Source organism: Ambystoma mexicanum, chromosome 1q, assembly GCF_040938575.1.
Source record: "Ambystoma mexicanum isolate Mex_15411 chromosome 1q, UKY_AmexF1_1, whole genome shotgun sequence".
NCBI classification, from domain to species: Eukaryota; Metazoa; Chordata; class Amphibia; order Caudata; family Ambystomatidae; genus Ambystoma; species Ambystoma mexicanum.
This window is the reverse complement of record NC_090922.1, coordinates 1121306809-1121325828: the sequence shown is the minus strand read 5'-3', so window position 1 is coordinate 1121325828 and position 19020 is coordinate 1121306809. Positions and strand designations below refer to the sequence as shown.

The 19020-nt window shown below is 46.4% G+C and overlaps 1 protein-coding gene across 1 annotated transcript in view; it reads right to left on the bottom strand.

The window, feature by feature from the left end:
* The window catches only part of LOC138542778 (serine-rich adhesin for platelets-like), a 385335-nt gene that overhangs the window by 172623 nt on the left and 193692 nt on the right, over positions 1–19020 (bottom strand). Inside the window, exons 28-32 of the mRNA XM_069641863.1 lie at positions 16381–16644; positions 8278–8535; positions 6167–6427; positions 5162–5422; positions 2525–2785 (exon numbers count right to left, since the gene is read on the bottom strand). Of these exons, the coding sequence (XP_069497964.1) occupies positions 2525–2785; positions 5162–5422; positions 6167–6427; positions 8278–8535; positions 16381–16644 (1305 nt within the window). The remainder of the gene's footprint in view (positions 1–2524; positions 2786–5161; positions 5423–6166; positions 6428–8277; positions 8536–16380; positions 16645–19020) is intronic.

Here is a 19020-nt window from a genome sequence, read left to right as displayed (position 1 = left end):
GGGGATCAGGGAGGTGTATCCGTTCCGGATGTAAAGCGATATGAAGTAGCCTCCCATTTTGGGGTTTACTGGACTGGCTCCCTAATTCAAGTGAAAGCAAAATCTGGGTGGGCATTGAGCAAGCAAGCGTGCCCATGCCTTTGGATGCTCTCTGATGGCTACCCCCAAGCATTGAGCTTTGATCAACGCCTCTCGCAAATTTGTTACACATGCTATGCGACTATCGAGGGCTATATTGGGGTGTCTAAAAACAAGGACATACGTCAGTGCCCCTGACAACCCTGATTCCTACCTAAATGACAGAGAGGGTGTGCCACCTAAAATAGGTAAATGGTTTGATAATGGTACCCGTCTACATTTTTCAGATCGTAACATTCAACTCGGCCTTGGAGAACTATTTCCAGTGTATTGATCAGTGCTGGAGCACGCCGGCACCCATCCCCCCGGAACTGTTATTTGACACTCACTATTGCCGAAAGGGTGTGTATCCAGTATCTACAAAGCTTTGAAAATAGACGACTGAGAGATCACTGCTGGGAGATCGCTCTCGGAAAGTGGCAGACCTGGTTCAGAGCAGTAAAAACCTTAACTAGTCTCCAACCAGGGGCGGATTGCCCTATAGGGCGCTCTGGAGATTTCCCAGCAAGCCTCTGCATCCTGGCCATCTTTTGTGTGGTATTTCCAAATTTTCTCATAGGCCAAGGTTTGGGTTTGCAGAAAATGTGTACTTTGGGGCCACTTTGAACATTATTTCCGGGCCTCTTTTGGGTCCCAGTCCACCTCTGCCTCCAACTCAAGGAAAATGCATTTAAAGGGCTGCTACAATGGCGCCTGAACCCACATCAACCTGAACGCGCATGGCAAGCTGCATCAGACAAACGTCGGCAGAACTGCTCTCCAGTTGGCACCTTTATGGATGTATGGTGCGAGTGTCCTAAACTCATTGGGGATCATTACGAGGTAGGTGGTAAGGGATTACCGGCACCGGTAAGGACACCGGTGCCGGTAATCCCTTACCGCCTTACTACGAGTTCCCTTTGCGGGTCCTCCCTTGACACCTGGTTTTTCCAGGCGTTAAGGACGAGACCCGCAAAGGGACTCTGGAGCTAATAACGGTACCGCAATTTGCGGTACCGTTATTAACGCCTTCCCCATTCCCATTGAGCCCTATGGGGGCTGAAATGGGAATGTGGAAGGGCCCTGGTGAATGGGGAATTACCGGTCCCGCCAAACTTGGAATGGACCGGTAATTGCTCCATTCACCAGGGCAGAGTCGGAACGAGTTTGGAGGCAGCCATGGCGCTAATAGCGCCAATGCTACCTCCAACCTCGTAATGCAGCCCAATATCTCCTGGTAAAAGAAATGGGAAATTATAGCGGTCTCTGCTACGAATCAGAACACATTGGGCCTCATTACGAGGTTGGCGGAATGGGTTTAACGGCGCCGGTAATGGTGCCGGTAAACCCATTCCGCTCTATTACGAAGTTCCCTTGCGGGACCCGCTCAGAACGTCTGGTCAGACCAGACGTCCTTTGCAGATCCCGCAAGGGGACCAGGGAGCTAATAACAGGCCTGTTATTAACGGGCCCATTATTTGCTCCATCCCCATTCCCATTGAGCCATATAGGGGCTCAAATGGGAATGGCGTTTGATTTTTTGAATGAGGAATTACCGGGTCCTCCAAGGTTGGAATGACCCGGTAATTCCTCATTCAAGGAACCCGGACCCAGACACGATTTTGGAGTCAGCCATGGTGGTAATAGCACCATGGATACCTCCAAACTCGTAATGCGGCCCATTATCTCATGCATACAGAGCAATTTGGGCACCCTTCATGGATTATGTAGATGAAAATGGGGGGCGGGCACTCTACCAGCCCAACCCATTTCAGGGCCTTCTCTTTGCTCTGGTTTGAGGCGGCATGTCTTATCCGTTGACTCAGTTCATCCCTCATCATAAGCGAGGTACACAGCCACAATACTTTTGCTGTAACCACACTCTGCGGGCCCCCACGGTAAGCGCTGTAAGAAGAAGAGGTAGGCATCAACCCAGGCCAGCTAATTGCACCCTGCCATGTTTTCCTGTTTTCTCCTTTCTGTTTTCCTATCAGTTGGGTGACGGTGTGAGAGTTAGACGTCATTTGCATCCTAATTTATTGTTCAGAAACTATGCAGGTCCTTATTTCTTCAGTCCATATTTGCTGTAAAGAAACTCGAGGAGAATCTTGCATCGCGTTTCGCTGTTATTATTCGTTCCACCCTTGTGGCCCAGGCTGCTCTGTGTTCTGTGCTGAACGTGTGTTTCTTACGCTATATATTATATACAAATGAATAAAGATACTGTTGATGCCTTAATCCTAATGCAGGGGCCTTGGGGAGTGGGGTCCGGAACAGAGCACCTTCCTGATCTGCGCGCAGGTGGTGTAGCCCCTGGGAGCGCGTCATGGAGTCCCCCGGAGTGCCAACACTACAGAACAGAGCAATAGAAAATAAACACGTGTGCAAGGAAGCCTTCGCGTCTTACCTGTTTCAATGGCAGCGGGGAGGCTGGCTGCACTGCTGTAGCCTCCTCGGGTAGCAGTGACTGCTGCAGTGTACGTCTGGCCACACTGCAAGTTGCCGATGCTGCAGGTGGACGCCCCGGTGCTGCAGGAGTGCAGCACGCCATCCGGCCCAGTCACGGTGGAAGTGTAATTCTCAGCTCCTGCAGCAGGGCTCCAGGCGAGGGTGGCAGTGTTTGTTGAACAGTCAATATCTGTGCTGAAATTGCCCGGGATGCAGGGAGCTGTAGGCAAATAAAACATAAAAAAAGAATAAAGATACTATAATTTCCCCAAATTGTAATACACGGGTGAATGTACCAAGGTAAAGACATAGCAGAGCACCGTGGACAAGGAAATGTAAATGCATCTGCATGTAAAAAGATACATTCCGTGTTGCCATTACATTTAAATCATCAAGTGAAGAAAAGTTTTGAGCAAACAAGGGGTGCCTCTTTTTTTAATGGGGGCTGTGGTATTTGAGGAGTCAATATCAAAACAACAGCAAAGTATACCACTAGCTACCCACCTCTATCACACACCAGTAGTGGGAAAACCTACTCACAGGATGATTTTTTAGATCATCAAATTATATTCAACCCAAGGCATAATATCCAAACAGACATATTTTAATTCATATATATCAGACAATATGCTCACATAAAACATATGTTGGTTTGGTGTGCTGGTGTGCTCGGACCGTAAAGTTGTCGCTGCCCTCGACACCTACTGTACTGCGGCTCTCCCCTCTAGGCTGTGGAGCTGGCAAAGTGGTCGCCTGAGTACAGCCCAGCACTGCATTGTGATTTACGACATTGGGCACGCAACCAACAATATACTGCAGTGAGTGTCACCCTTTGGGCAGATACCAGTGAACTGATATACCTCTACACTACGTAGCCGATACTCGCCTCTCTTCTGTGCTGCATACGCTGCCCAACACGACGAAAGGGGCTAATGCTGGGAAAAGTCAGGAGCGATGAGTGTCAAGAAACTGCTCAGAGAGCATAAAATCCTCTACGCAATGTTGTTCCTGGCACGACTCTGTTTCCAGTTCCGTGGGAAGTTCTATTTTTTCAGTGCCGGAGGAAGCACAGTGAAATGCATTGAGGCCCAAATTCCATTGCCGTGCCCGAAGGGGTGAGGCCATGAGGATCAGCTGCCAGGCTGATGGATTGTTCCTAAGAAATTGCAGACACCTCCTCTAAGTTATGAGATCATAGTACTTGATAGTTCAATACACGTCACTATGCTATACTTTGTGTATTAGTTACTCGATGTTCACCACATCGGCAACCGTTAGCCCCATTGCGATTGCTTGGTATTTGTTGGTGTTGATTAGTTTGTGTTTGGTTAGGGGGTGGAACCGGAGAGGGGAATGGTGGGGGTTTGGCATATTAAACTGCAGGTTGGGGGGGTGGCAGTGCGGGGCGTGGGGGGATCCAGATGGCTGGAAGGGGCCCAATGTGACCCACGCCTGGAAACGCGATGGGTGGATTGGCAGAAAATCAGGACCTTTTCTTGCCCGGCAGGCACTCACAGATGACTGTAATGGATCACAGCAACATTGGGGTGGAGACTGGGGGTGCAAAATACATGCCTACAAGGGCACATTAACGTGATACGGATCAATGTGATGAGCTGGAACATAAGGGGACTTAGGGCTTCATTACACGGTAGGCGGTAAGGGTTTACTGGTACCAGTATTTTACCGGTACCAGTAAACCCTTACCGCCTTACTACAAGGTCCCTTTCCGGGTTGGAGAATTTAACGCCTGCTTTTTGCAGGCGTTAAAAACCAACCCGCAAAGGGACCAGGGAGTTAATTACGGTACAGCAATTTGCGGCACCGTAATTAGCGCCTTCCCCATTCCCATAGTGCCCTATGGGGCAGAAATGGGAATGGGGAAGGGCAATGGGGGAAAGGGGAATTACCACCCCGCCAACCTTGGAATAGGGCGGTAATTCCCCTTTCCACCAAGGCGGAGCCGGTATTTTACCGGCATGGACCAAGGTGCTAATAGCATCTTGGTCCACCGCCATCCGTGTAATGAGGCCCTTAAATTGGATTCTCACCCAGACACCGACCCATTGGCCAAATTGCATCCCTGGTGTCAACATATTTGCTCCTTTCACGTTAAAGGCGGATTAACCAGACATAACTATGCACACTGGGCCAGCAAGTACCTCTGCAGGCGATTTCAAGGTAAATGTATCTATCAGAAAAAAAAGTTTTCTACTACTTCTGTAAATAAAAGAAGAGATGGTAAAACAAAGGGGACCACTCTTTTTAAACAACATGCTTTTCTGTTGAAGGCTGAACAGCTGTAGACTTCTTGGACCTGAAAATACATTGGACATCCACCTTCCCACACCCACGGCACCCCATTAACATGTTATGAGTTTATTTTCCAGAGCAGGGCTCTGCAACCAGGGACAACTCCCATGATCCCTCACCACTGACTATGAATTAGGGCTGATGGGAGTTGCAGCCCAAATCATCTGGTGAGCCATACGTTGCTGATTCCTGTTCTAGAGATTAAATTACACACATTAAAGCAAAATAATGTAATAGCACCAATACCTGGAGCGATGGCTCAATGGTGAGTGATCACACTTACCAGTCAGAAGCTGGACTGCTACACTTGTGTTACTGATGTATTCTTTGCTGTGTGCTGTCACAGTCACCTGGTACGTCTGGCCACATTCCAAGTCAATAATAGTGCATGTTGTGTCGGATGTGTTGCAAGAGTGGACCTCTCCCATGGGACCAAACACAGATGCCGTGTAGTACAAAGCGCCGGAAGCTGCTCCCCAGGATAACGTGGCGTTACTGGAGGCAGGGTCAAGGTGAGCTTCCACTGTGGTGGGCGTGCAGGGAACTGAATGAGGAAACGCAGTTAAGGGTTAGCTTTGGTGTTTTATGTAAAGATGGAACCTCTGACTAAGGACTCCAGCATGATGGTACATAAACAATGTTATGTACTTCTACACACCTTAGTGATAACAATAATTAATGAAGGCACATATACATCATACCATATAATGTGAATCACAGGGACTAATAACTGGTGTTATTAGCACCCAACTCATTAAAGCTCATTTCTCTTCCTCAGATGGATGGGAGGCTGAGCGGCCCCTCTGGGATTTAAATCTGTGACCCTCTGGTTGCACACAGATCTTTGCAGAAGATGACGTAGCCCACTAAATTATCTTAATTGTTGAGATAGCCAAACTGAAGTTTCAATAACAAAAACAAAATTCTCTTAATTGCTTTAACTTAGAAAAAAGAACTCTGGAACGATAACAAATGATCGAAGGAGGCTAGCCCTTTGGTACATTTTGAAGATTCCCAACAGGCCGTTGATTGGAGAAGACCAGTGGCCTTAGGCCGAGTCAAGTCAGTGACTTGGTATGCCCCAAGGGTTGCCAAGAAGGTGCCACCTCTTGAAGGCCTGGAGCACCGGGGCAGCTAGTCAACTGCTTGGTTATCTCTACAGGCCTGTTGGAAAACCTCCAGGTGTCTCCATGGGCATGTCCTCCTCTGTAGACCATACCAATTCCTTTGGTCACCTTCAGTACATGTTCATAAATAATCTTTCTTGTGGGGTATCCTGTGGCCTTACCAGTTTGAAATGCAATCTCATTGCTTTCTGGACTGCTGCAAGTAGTGTCCACTGCTTTGACAGTTGCTGTGTAGTCCTCGCCACACACCATGTCGCTGATGCTGCAGTTGTTGTTTGTTGTGGTGCATGAGTGGTGCTCGCCTCCAGGTCTGGTCACATTTGTTGTGTAGCTCACAGCCCCAAAAGCATTTTCCCAGGACAGAGTAAGGATGTTGCTTGTGCCATCTAGCTGGGATTCTAGATAGAGTGGACTGCAGGGGGCTGCACGAAAAAATAATTGTGTGTGCGTTACTAAATGCTTTCCGACAAAGACACAAAGTTCGGGAACGTCACTTATCATGCTTCCGTAACTTCTGCATAACCCATGTGCAGCCAACGTAGAAGAGCCCTAACATGATATAATGCCAAGCTTCAGACTGTACCACTGTCAAATACCTCCATCGGTACAGATAGGATAATGCATTCCCGCATGGGGACTCTGTGTGGACCAGGGGAGTTGCCAGGTCTGGAAAAGATCCAGGGCTAAGCTAATGTTGGGACTGTTGGGACATGGGGCTAGCTGATCTTTTGGTTGTAGCCCCTGAGCTTCTATGCGGGGCTACTACCAAAAGTCCTGGGGGCTATAGCTCCCCTAGTCCTCCCTAACAAAGCCTCTCGTGTGGACCATCAGCGATTTGAGGCAAGATGACTTGAGCTAGCACTGCAGCAATACCTACAACGGCTTCTGTGGCAGGGGCATGCATGCTGTTTGGGTTGAGGTTTTAATAGAACGCTCATGAAATCGGAAAGGAATACATTACATATTGTTAGCCAAGAAGCCAAAGTCAATGCCAGGAGAGGCAAGAGGATTTGAAACAGGATGATTCTGTCAATGACATGAACGTCAAGAAATGCTGAGATAGGCGGACATAGTGAATGCCTCGAGAGTCAGTGAACCAGGAGGACACCGTCTGGGCCATAAAGGTCAAGAGGAGCTGAACCAGGACTAATATGTTCAAGAGGAGCTGAGTCAGGAGGACACCGTCAATGCCACAAAAGTCAAGTGGAGCTAGGCCAGGAGGATGCAGTCAAAGGAATTAAAGCCAAAAGGAGTTGATGCAGGAGGACTTAGTCAAGGCCATGAGATTGAAGACGAGCTGAGCCACAAGGACACAGTCAATGCCAAGAGAGACAAGAGAAGCTGGGACAGTAGGGCACAATCAAGAGGGCCTGAGAAAGGAGGACGTGTTGATGCCATGAGTCAAAGGGAGCAGAGCCAGAAGGACACAGTCAATGCCATGAGAGCCATGAGGCGCTTGGCAAGAAGGCTGTAGTAAATGCCATGAGAGTAAGGAGACCTGTGCAAAGAGGACTCATTCAATGCCATGAGAGCGAAGAGGAGCTGAGGCAGAAGGACACAGTCAATATCATGAGAACCATGAGCTGCAGAGCCAGGGGGACCAATCAATGCCTTGAAAGTCAAGAGGAGGGGAGCCTGGAAGACCTACTCAATGACAGAAGATTCACAATAAGCTGAGCCATGAGGGCACAGTCAATGCTGTGAGAGTCAGGTGGTGGCCAGGAGGACAGAGTAAATGCCAAAATAGTCAAGAGGAGCCCAGTAGGGTACAAGTAATGGCATAATAGTAAAAGGGGCTTTAGCCAAGTAGACACAGTCAATGCCATCAGATTAAGATAGGCTGAGCAAAGAGGACCAAATCGTTGCTTCGAGACTCAAGCATAGTGAGTCAGAAGGACTCAGTCAATGCCATGAGAGTCAGAAGGTGAGCAAAGAGGGCCCAGTCAATGGCAAAAGAGTGAAGAGGAGCTGAGCCAGTAGGACACACTCAAAGCCATTACAGTCGAGAGGAGCTGAGATAGGAGGACTCTGTCAGTGCTACGTACCTTTCTTCCCATAATGGGTGTTTGATAGGTTGGGACGGAAAATCACCAGTCATGAGCATACCAGCTAACAAAACCTCCAATGCTGATTCCATGGTCGGCAGAACTCGTTTCAGATGCCAGTGCAATTGTTTGCATCTGATACCCAACCAAAAGGACAAGGGCTATGCATTTATATAACAACCCCAGTTGTGGCTCTCTTAAGGCTCAAAAGAAGGCCTCATACTTACCAGTGTGAAATTGGAAGGGAGTGGCATGGCTGCTGCACAGATCATTGATTGCTGAGATTGTAGTGTTGTAGGTCTGCCCGCAAGCCAGGTTGGTGATGACATAGTTAGTTTCTGTTGTATTCAAAGACATCAGCTCTCCGCCGGCAGAACCTACTGTTGTTTGATAACTCAGAGCTCCAGGAGTAACATTCAATGACAGCTCCATAGTGTTGGTTGCACAATCAAGGTGTGTATCAGCAATGATTGGGATGCATGGAGCTAAGAGGGGGAAAACAACATTATGTGCCATTAAATTCTCTGGGCCATGCGCAGACACAATCTATTTACTTGCACAAAGTATGGTTAGGAAAGTTACTTGACTACAAGACTTCTCGAGTCACGGAAAATACATAGAGATGGTGCAGGACCTTCTCATACAAACTGTCTGTAAATGTAACAAATGCTGGATGTATAATATTTACCAGAAAATGGATGAGGGGAGTCAGACTTGGCCCAATACAATCCAGGAACAAGCTGATCTTTGGATAGTCAGAGAAGCTCTGTGAGCTGAAGTTGGGCAGATGCTGGATGCTATGATGACTGTAGGGTCAGACAATACCTGACACTGCTGAAAGAATCTCTATGGGAGGACCAGCAACAGGCTGCACATGTGATTAAATTATACACCCACCTTACATTAGAAGGCTAAGAACATATCGACCACAGAGTCTGCCCCAGAAAGAATGCTGTAGTGAGATGACCAGGCACCTTTGCACCCACTGCCTTGACATAATCCACAAAGCCTAAAACGGGAACACATCTGGACATGCCTGGAGCATCTCTGAGATGCCCTTGAGCAGAGCTTTGTGAATCACATTTGGTGTGAGCACTGCAAAGATGCTGCAGGCATCTGCAGATCCTCCCCAGTTCTGACGTTGTGAATCAAGTGTACAGTAGCAAAGGCACAGCTGGGGGAGGATGGGCAGGGGTTTTGGGCATCTCCTCTTTTGCCCCAGTGCAAACCTGAATGAACCAGGCCTGGAATTATCCAACTGCACACTAAACCAACCCCCTTATAACGCCCAAAATTCAAGGAGGTCCAGTGCTTTATCTGTCTACCTTTCTCAGCCCTTATCAGTCAATCCATTGATTCAATAACGTTCCTTAATTTCTTCCCCCATTCTTCCTTCGATCCTCACATCACCATTGATCATCTCCCTTTCTACCTTCCCTTCAATCTCTATTTGTCCCTTCCTTCTCTCCGTACTCCCTTTTTTCTGTCCATCCCACCCATCTACATTTCTACTTTCCATCGTGCGCTACACCGCCATACCCATTCACATCCACATCATTTTCACTTCCTCCCTTCACATTCCCACCTATTATCCCTGCATCCTCCCCTTCCCTTCCTTGCATATTGTCTCCCTTTCACTTTTTCCCTTCCAACCCCCTTCCCATTTATGGATCCCTGCACCCTTCCCTACCTCGATTCTTGCCATATTGTTGCTCTTCTTTCTTGCCCTCCTCTTAATCTATTGCCACTTTCATTTTCTTTTCAGCCTTCCCTATTTGCTCCTTTCTCCCAGTCTGTCTTTTCCTGCGCACCTGCCAGGTTCTTCACCCTTTTTCCCCGTTTGCCTTTCCTTCGTTATCTTTCTGCCTTCCTTGGCCTCTGTCTTTTTCACCCATACGAGTCTACCCCACACCGTCTTTTGCTGTAGCAGGCCTGCCCCACTACAATTAAATGTAAAAGAACCATGGCAAGCACATTCATGTATCCCAATGCATATCTATGTGTGTTCATTTGCCAATTTTGGCATCTCCTAACTTTGCTGCCATAGCCAAATGGCCTGGTCTGCCTGGCTAGAGGGCCGTCCTAGGTCACAGAGGGGTCAATGATCATGTGATGTCACTTCCGCTACACTTATGATTTTGATTTTGGTTGAGAAGAGCTTTATTTGAGGCCCCCAGGTAGCTGCAGTGGAAGCATCAACTGGCGAGGCACTCTCAAATGGAATCTACATGCACAAGGTTCTAAGGAGACCTGTGTATGTATTACCATAACATCTCCCCCACGTGAGGCAAAAGAAAAAGGAAAAACAGGTGGGGGAAAAGCGGGAAAGTGAAAGGGAAAAAAAAGGGTGTCAAGTGGGAGAGGCAGAGGGAAGATGGGTAAACTGGGGTACATAAGTAATAAACATAGTCATTGTTGAAGTTTTGGATGATTTTGCGGTTCCTTCTGGACATTCTTCCAGTGGGGACTCCTTGATGCATGGAGTGAGGTCTGTCATTGTCCACATGTTCACAGAGGGATTCTCTTGGGGAATGTGAGGTGTGTTGTGATGGTTTGTCAGGACTGTTGTCCTTAGATATGCTGGTCTCTTGGATGTCTTTTGTTACTTTTATGAGATAATCTCCAGACCATCTCTTTCCATCATCGAGGATGACAGACTTCCCATGACAACTCACAACTCTCTGTGGAGGTCTGAAGATGGATTCACCCTTGAGAGTTTTCTTCGGTTCTTTGACACGTACCCAGTCTCCTTCACGAACCATCATCTCTTTTACTCCATGTCTGGAGTCGTATTGTCTTTTGTATTTTGCTTGTTTTTCTCTTACTGTCTTTTGAAGTAGATCCATGTTCACCCTTGCTTCTCCCGTGTATAAGAACATCCACGCCGGTCTAAATCGGTTAGTTGCAACCCTACCTCGCATGAGGGGGAAGGGCTCTATGTTCGTGGTGGTGTGTGGGGTAGTTCTATACGCATGCAAAGCTTCTTTGAGGGTTTCTCTCCACGGGAGGTTGTTGGCCGTGGCCAGTTGGACTACGCTCTTCACGAGCCTGTTCATGCGTTCCACAAGTCCGTTGGAAATTGGATGGTACAAAGATGTTGTTATGTGGCTGATGGACCTTTTCTTGAGGAAATCAGCAAATTCCATAGATATGAACTGAGACCCGTTGTCCGAAACCAATTCCTTGGGGTCTCCCTCCCTGCTGAAGATCTCTGTCAGGAAATCTATAACTTTCTTTGAGGTCACATTGTCCTCAGCTATTCCCCATTCTGTCCATTCAGAGGTGTAATCGACAAGTACTATGATATATACTTTGACTGTTTTGAGGTTCTCGAATGGACCCATGATGTCGATTGCCAGTTTAGACCACACATGTTTGGGAGGTTCAATAGGCTGTAAGGGGGTCTTTCTTAAGATCTTGGACTTGTCACTCATGGCACACGTGGAGCAATTTTTGACCAGTTCTTCTGCTTCTTTCCACATTCCTGGCCACCAATAGTTGTTTCTCAACTTGTTTTTCGTCAAGCTTCTTCCTAGGTGACCTTCGTTTGCCAGTTGGAGTACTTTTTTTCTGAGTTGGGTGGGTGGGATTACTCGATCGCCTCTGAAGATATGCTCATCGTCCATCGATAATTCTTCCTTGAAGGGAATGAAGGTTGTTAAAGCCTCTCCCGTTTCCACCCAGTCATTAGCTATCGCTTCCCTGATTTCTCGCTGTTCCGGATCAGTATTGGCATTAATTTTCCATTCATCTCTCCAGATGGCAGGGTTTACGACAGCTATGATGTCCTCATCTGGAGATGGAATCTCAGTGTCGATGTTGGTTGATAATCTGGAAAGACAATCTGCTACTTGGTTTTGTGGACCAGGGATATAGCATAGTTGGAGGTTGTATTGCATGATGTCGAGGAACCAACGTCTTATTCTCGGTGATATAAGGTGAGGAGTTTTGGACTGAAGGACATTTACTAGAGGTTTATGGTCTGTTTTCAGTATGACGGGTAAGCCCCAAATTAGGTTCCTGAAATGCTGAAGAATCCACCTCAGACCCAGAGCTTCTCTCTCAATGGTGGAATAGTTTAGTTCGGCTCCCCTCAGTACTCTCGATGCGAATGCAATCGTCACGATGTACTTATCTTGTTGCTGTTCTAGGACACCACCCAGTCCGGTTTTACTTGCATCTACGGATATGATGGTTTTAGCTTTACAATCGAACATTCCTAAGGCTGGGGCTTGGTTAATTTGAAATTTGATTTCTTCGAATTCGTTCTTGCATTCAGTGGACCATATGAATTTGGTTGCCTTCTTCAAGATGTTTCTCATGTTTTTGGTCTTATCAGCATGGTTGCTTATAAACTTGGAGTAGTATTCTGTCATCCCGAGGAAACTCCTTAATTGGTCTTTGTTTTGAGGCTCGGCGATATTCATTATGGGTCCATGAGTTTCCTCTTGGGGCTGATGCCGTTGGCGTCAATGGAATGGCCCAGGTATGAAACTCGGTCGCACTTTATGTTGCATTTCTCTAATTTGAGTGTGAGCCCACTTTTTTGTATGACCTGTAGGACACCCACAAGTTTTGCGTTGTGCTCTTCTTCTGTACTGGCTGATATGAGGATATCATCTTGGAAGCAGTGTATGCCATCAAGTCCTCCAAATAGAAGTGACATGAGTCTCTGAAAGACTGCTGCGGCTGAAGCGAGTCCGAATGGCATTCTGTTAAACATGAATGCACCGAGAGGTGTGACAAAAGATGTTAGGTTCTTTGAGCTCTCTTCCAAAGCAATCTGGTGATAGGCTGAGGAGAGGTCCAGAGTTGTAAAGTATTTTGCAGGTTTCATGGTCGATAGGAGTTCAGATATATTGGGAAGTGGCTGTCTGTCAACTCATATGTTTTTGTTTAGGTCTCTCAAGTCGACGCACATTCTTATGGAATCGTCCGTTTTTTTTACTAAGACAATTGGGGCAAGCCATTCTGAACTTTCGATGGGCTGTATGATATTTTCATCGCAGAGGCGCTTAAGTTCTTTCTTCAACGCCTCTTTTGTTCCAAAGGGAATACTGCGGACTCGGTGGGCCACTGGGACAGCACCTCTTTTGAGGATTATTCTGTGTTGGAAACCTTTTAGGAGTCCAATCTTGTCGCAGAACACCTTGGGGAATTGTTTTGCTAAATTAGATTTGATGTCCATATCATTATTGAGCACACTCAGCACGGGGATTTCTTCTTCAGGGTGTATTCTTACTTGAAGAGCGGCTTGTTCTTCCCATCCCACAACGGAGGAGCCATCTTTGGCTACAAAGAGTTTGCAATATGTTTCTCTGTCATGGAACTTGAGGTTCACCCACACATATCCCATTATCTCGATGGGCGTTTTTCCATAACCGGTAGCTCTTACACAAGTGCTTCGCAGGTCATGTATCTTGCCAGAGAGTACACTCAAAAAGGTCTTGAGATCCACGATGGTGTAGGGGGAGCCAGTGTCTACCATTACAGGTAATGATATGCCGTTGATTTGCATTTTGACCCAGGGACCGTTGCTCTGTTGTTGGGATGTTACAGTGAGTATTTGTACCTTTTGTTGCATTGGACTGATAGATAACATGTCATTGTGCTCTTGGTTGCTGTCGATTACTCTCACAGAGGACGGTCTGATGAAAGGTCGCCTGGTGAGATTGCCATATCTGGTTGTCTTTCCCCGTGTGTTCTTGCAGACTTTGGCAAAGTGTCCAATCTGGCTGCACTTATAACACTCCACAGCGATGGCGGGGCATTCTTTGTCAGGATTTGCATGCTTGTACCATCCGCACCTCTGGCAGCGCTTTGGATTCTGGGAGTTGTATGGCCTCGCTCTGCTTGAGCCAAATTTCGAACCCCTTGATGGCGGAGCCTTTCTTACTGCTGCTACTAGAGGCTCGTAAGGCTCGGACTCAGGGCTGACACATTTGATTTCCACACTGGTCGTGTGGTCACATCTTTCCCTCATGCATCGATCTCCCAATTCCATGCTCCTTGCTATCTCCGTGGCTTGGTCCAGGGTGGGATTTTTGGTTTGCCACAATTTTTGTTGGATGCGTGGATCGGCCACATTCAGCACCAATTGGTCTCTCAAATACTCATCACAGACACCTGTGAAACTGCAGGTTGACATAAGCGCCCTGAGGGACGCTATGTATGAATCAATAGACTCGCCTTTGAGCTGCTTTCTGGAAAAGAACCTGTATCTTTCCAGTACTACGTTGGTCTTGTTGCCAAAATGACTGGTGAGTTTGGCCAATGCTATGTCAAACTTGCGGTTGCCATCTCCTCCTATGTTGCCGGGTTCGGGAAGGGTCCTGAAAAGTCTCAGTGCTTCTGCCCCTATACAGTTCAAGAGGGTCGCCTCCTTGAGGTCATCATTGAATTTGCTGCCCCCAATGGCTCTGAGGTAGACGTGGAATCCATCGATCCATTGTTCCCATGGGCAGGGTGGGCTCCCAGGGCATGGAAGAAACTTGGTGGGAGGCGGAACGCCCTGCATGGTGATGTGCCTGATTCTAGGTTGTAAGTGGTGAGGAATGGCGTTGAGTGGCACCAGTTGCTGTAGTGTAGGCAGAGGTTTTCAGTACTGTTGGCAGTTAGCAAGGAGGTGCTGAGATACAGTCTTTATAGAATTGCTTGCATGGCAGGGTGGGACCCGATTCAGAGAATGCCCAGGTGTATCTGTACTGCAGAGTCTTTAGGCTTCAGTGTATGGATGGTCCTTAGTACAGATTGTGACCTCACAATGGGCTGGGAGCACAGGTTGGCTGGTTCAGGGAAGACCTGATGGAATGTTCAGTTGTGATGTCACAATGGACCAAGATAGTGAGTGATTAGTCCCGGAAAGTCAGAGTAGCCATTGAGAGAATGAAGACTGCTAATGCTGTGTGTGTGTTGCTGGGCAACAGCTAGCAGCTTTTGAAAATGATGCAGGGTTCTGCTCAGGGCAGCAGTGAGGGTTTTACACAAAAAAAATGCCAATAAAAGGAAAGCGTACGTTTCATTTTGTCCGTTTTACACATAAAATGTCAAATGAAAGGAAAGTGTAAGTTTCACTTCGTCCTCCCCCCTCCTCTGACCTGATAGATGGACAGCTCCTGCTGTCTGAAGCACTTTTGGAGTAGGGCAGGAGTGCAATGTGCGCCGCTCTAAACTCCCAGCGGGGAGGAGCGGCACCCTTTACAGTGGAGAACTGAAAGGTGATGTCGAGGCCTCTCTTGGCTGTTCCTCTTGGCTGTCCACAGCTGACAGGCTGGCCGCTGCAGGCGCTGGCAGCAGAAGTCAGCGGCAGCGAAAAAAAGGGGGGGGGCTGCGCCCAATCAGGTGACCTAATACGCTCCCGGGGGCCTCGGGGTACAGTGCCTCGTCGCCATATGAAATAAAGAGGCACAAGGTATGGGAGAAGAGAAGAGCTTTATTTGAGGCCCCCAGGTAGCTGCAGTGGAAGCACCAACTGGCCAGGCACTCTCAAATGGAATCTACATGCACAAGGTTCTAAGGAGACCTGTGCATGTATTACCATAACAAAGAACCATGGCAAGCACATTCATGTATCCCAATGCATATCTATGTGTGTTCATTTGCCAATTTTGGCATCTCCTAACTTTGCTGCCATAGTCAAATGGCCTGGTCTGCCTGGCTAGAGGGCCGTGCTAAGTCACAGAGGGGTCAATGATCATGTGATGTCACTTCCGCTACACTTATGATTTTGATTTTGGTTGAAACATCCCACCAATTGTGAGAAACAATAGCATGTGGTAGGTCACTGGCATCCAATACGTGAGCTGCAAGACCCCACCACAAAGAATACTCAGAGTCGCCCAGGAGAAACTTTAGTGTCATCGGCATGTACAGAGGGAGCTTTTACACTCACCCATCTTTCCTTCTAAGAAGAGGTACTTCCAATGTTGAGCCATAGAATGAGCAAATGTTTTTGTTGGACCTTTTGAAGGTTCTCTTTTTTTTTTATTCCATGGATTTAAACAGCGACAGAGGGGCCTGTGAGGACCTCGCTGTAGGTTTGCAAAAAAGATATGAACCAAACAAAAGAGTAGATGGACAATTTCTTTAGGATTTGGCAATTTGAATAAATACGAAAACACCACGGGTAGAACCGATCATTACCATCAACATTTGTTGTCTAGATGGTAAAATCAATGAGCCCGCCATATCATGCCAGTAGTCCATAGCTTGCATACAGCCACATACAACATGCAACAGGTTGCTTAGAAAACTGTTCTCAACCAGCCATGTCAGCTCTTAATCCTCTGCATAGAAATATTCCAGTAACATCAAAGTAGCGGGGAACCTACCTGACACAAGTGTGGCAGCAGCACTGGGCCCGCTGCTACAGGTTTCACCAAATGCAGTGACAGTGACATTGTAGGTCTGACCACAGTTCAAATTGAAGAAGCTGCAGGTGTTCTCCGTTGTGTTGCAGTTGTCTGCCACACTGCCACTAAGATCGGTCATGGAAGACACGTAGTTCAGAGCTCCATCGGCATGTAGCCATAACAAGACTGCATTGTTACTGGCACAGTCAATTAATGTTGCAACATCCATTGGTACACAAGGAGCTAGAAGTGAAAGGACAGTAGAATTGGTGATCTTCTCATACACACAGATTTACTTTCTCGCCGTGTAACATGAATAGATTGGGGTAAATTACACCATGTGGCTCTGCTGCTCACATACATGCATAACATCTTAACACAATTTACCACAAATATCATCTGTGACCAAAGCCATGGATCTATCTGTCAGAATACTAGCTCCCAATAGCTCCAGTACTCTACAATATTCTCTCAAATGTGGATGCAGTTTAAGAGTGTATGGATAAAAAGAATGTAATAAAATAGTTCTTGTGTTTTATATATTACCATCCTTATTATCCACAATGTATTAATCTGAGGGCTGAGTCGAACCGACTGTGGGATCAACACCATAATGCATGGCACTGTCCTGCTCCCAAGGCGAGCATGTTGGGCTTTAGGTATCTTCCTGGCTTCGCCGACTGAGAAGCCATCATAAAGAAAAGGCATTGACTCCTCGCCTTCAAACAGCCAAATGTTTCTCTCAAACTGGCACAATTACATGTAATGTAACCTAAATTAGCATTTTTGTGGAATGACGAGAATGGGGAAGAATGAGGAGAATGTACAATAAATGCTGAAAATGGGCAGCTAATGAGGGGTACGAGCAGGAAATTAGGGTAATGGGCAAAGAATGTGATTGTGGGCGAGTAATAAGCAGAACGGGCAAAGAATGAGGAACATGGACAAGAACAAAGAGGGGATCATGTGCATGGAATGAAGTAAATTGACAAGTAATGAGGGCACTGGGCAGTGAATAATGAGAATGCGAAAGGAATGAGTAGAATATACAGGGGAGGATGAGAATGGGCAAGGAATAAGGTGAATGGAAGAGGAATGAGGAGAATAACACATTGTGTATAGGCGCAATAAATAAATACAAATAAATAAAATAAGAATGACGTACAAGGAGGGGCATACATTTGCAAAGAGTGAGAGAAATGGTTAGTAATGAGGAGAATGGAAACAGAATGATGAGAATAAGCAAGACATGAGGAGAATGGACAATGAATGAAGAAAAAGGCCAAGGGATGAGGAGACTATAAAAGCAATAAGAATAATTATCATGGAATCAGTAGACTGTACATTGAATGACAAACAAGGGCAAGTGATGAGGAGGCTATTAAGGCAATGCGAAACATTATCAAGGAGTGAGGAGACTGTACAAGGAATGACGAAAAGGTGCATTTAATAAGGAGGCGATACGATACAAGCAATGAGGAAAAGCATCAAGGAATGAGGAGCATGGACAATGAATGAAGAAGGACAAGTAATGAGGAGACTATACAGGCAATGAGGAAAATGAGTAAGGAATGAGGAGAAGGTATAATGAATAATGGAAAAGGCTGAGTAATGATTAGACTATACAAGCAATGAGGAAAATGAGCAAGGAACAAGGAGACTGTACAATGAATGATGAAAAGGGCATGTAATGAGGAGACTATACAAGCAATTAGGAAAACGTACCAAGGAATGAGGAGAATGAACAATGAATGATGAAAAAGGGCAAGAGGTAAGGAGACTATTAAGGCAATGAGAAACATTATCAAGGAGTGAGGAGACTGTACAAGGAATGATGAAAATGTGCATTTAATAAGGAGACGATATGATACAAGCAATGAGGAAAAGTATCAAGGAATGAGGAGCATGGACAATGAATGAAGAAGGACAAGTAATGAGAAGAATATACAGGCAAAGAGGAAAATGAGCAAGGAACAAGGAGACTGTACAATGAATGATGAAAAGGGGCATGTAATGAGGAGACTATACAAGCAATTAGGAAAACGTAGCAAGGAATGAGGAGAATGAACAATGAATGATGAAAAAGGGCAAGAGGTGAGGAGACTATAAAAGCAATGAGAAAAATGATCAAGAAATTAGGAGACTGTACAATGAATGAGTAAAAAGGGCATGTAATGAGGAGGCTATACAAGCAATGAGGCAAACGTCTCAAAGAAGGAGGAGAATGGACAAGTGTTGATGACGAAGGACAAGTAATGAGACTATACAAGCAATTAGGAAAATGAGTAAAGAATGAGGAGAATGTATAATGAATGATTAACAGGGCTGAGTAATGAGGAGACTATACAAGCAATGAAGAAAATGCACAACGAATGATGAAAAAGACTGAGTAATGAGGAGACTCTATAATCAGTGAGGAAAATGAACAAAGAATAATGAGACAGTGGGCACGAAATGAGAAAGAGAATGTCGAATTTGAAATCATTGTACGGATGGATTTCAAATGTGAGTGCTCTTCTTTGGGCGTGGGGCGGAATATCGCTGCCTGTGTCCCAATCTTTTAGGGAAGATCTATTAGGCCCCTGAAATAATGTTATGTAATTGGGGACTTCATGCTCG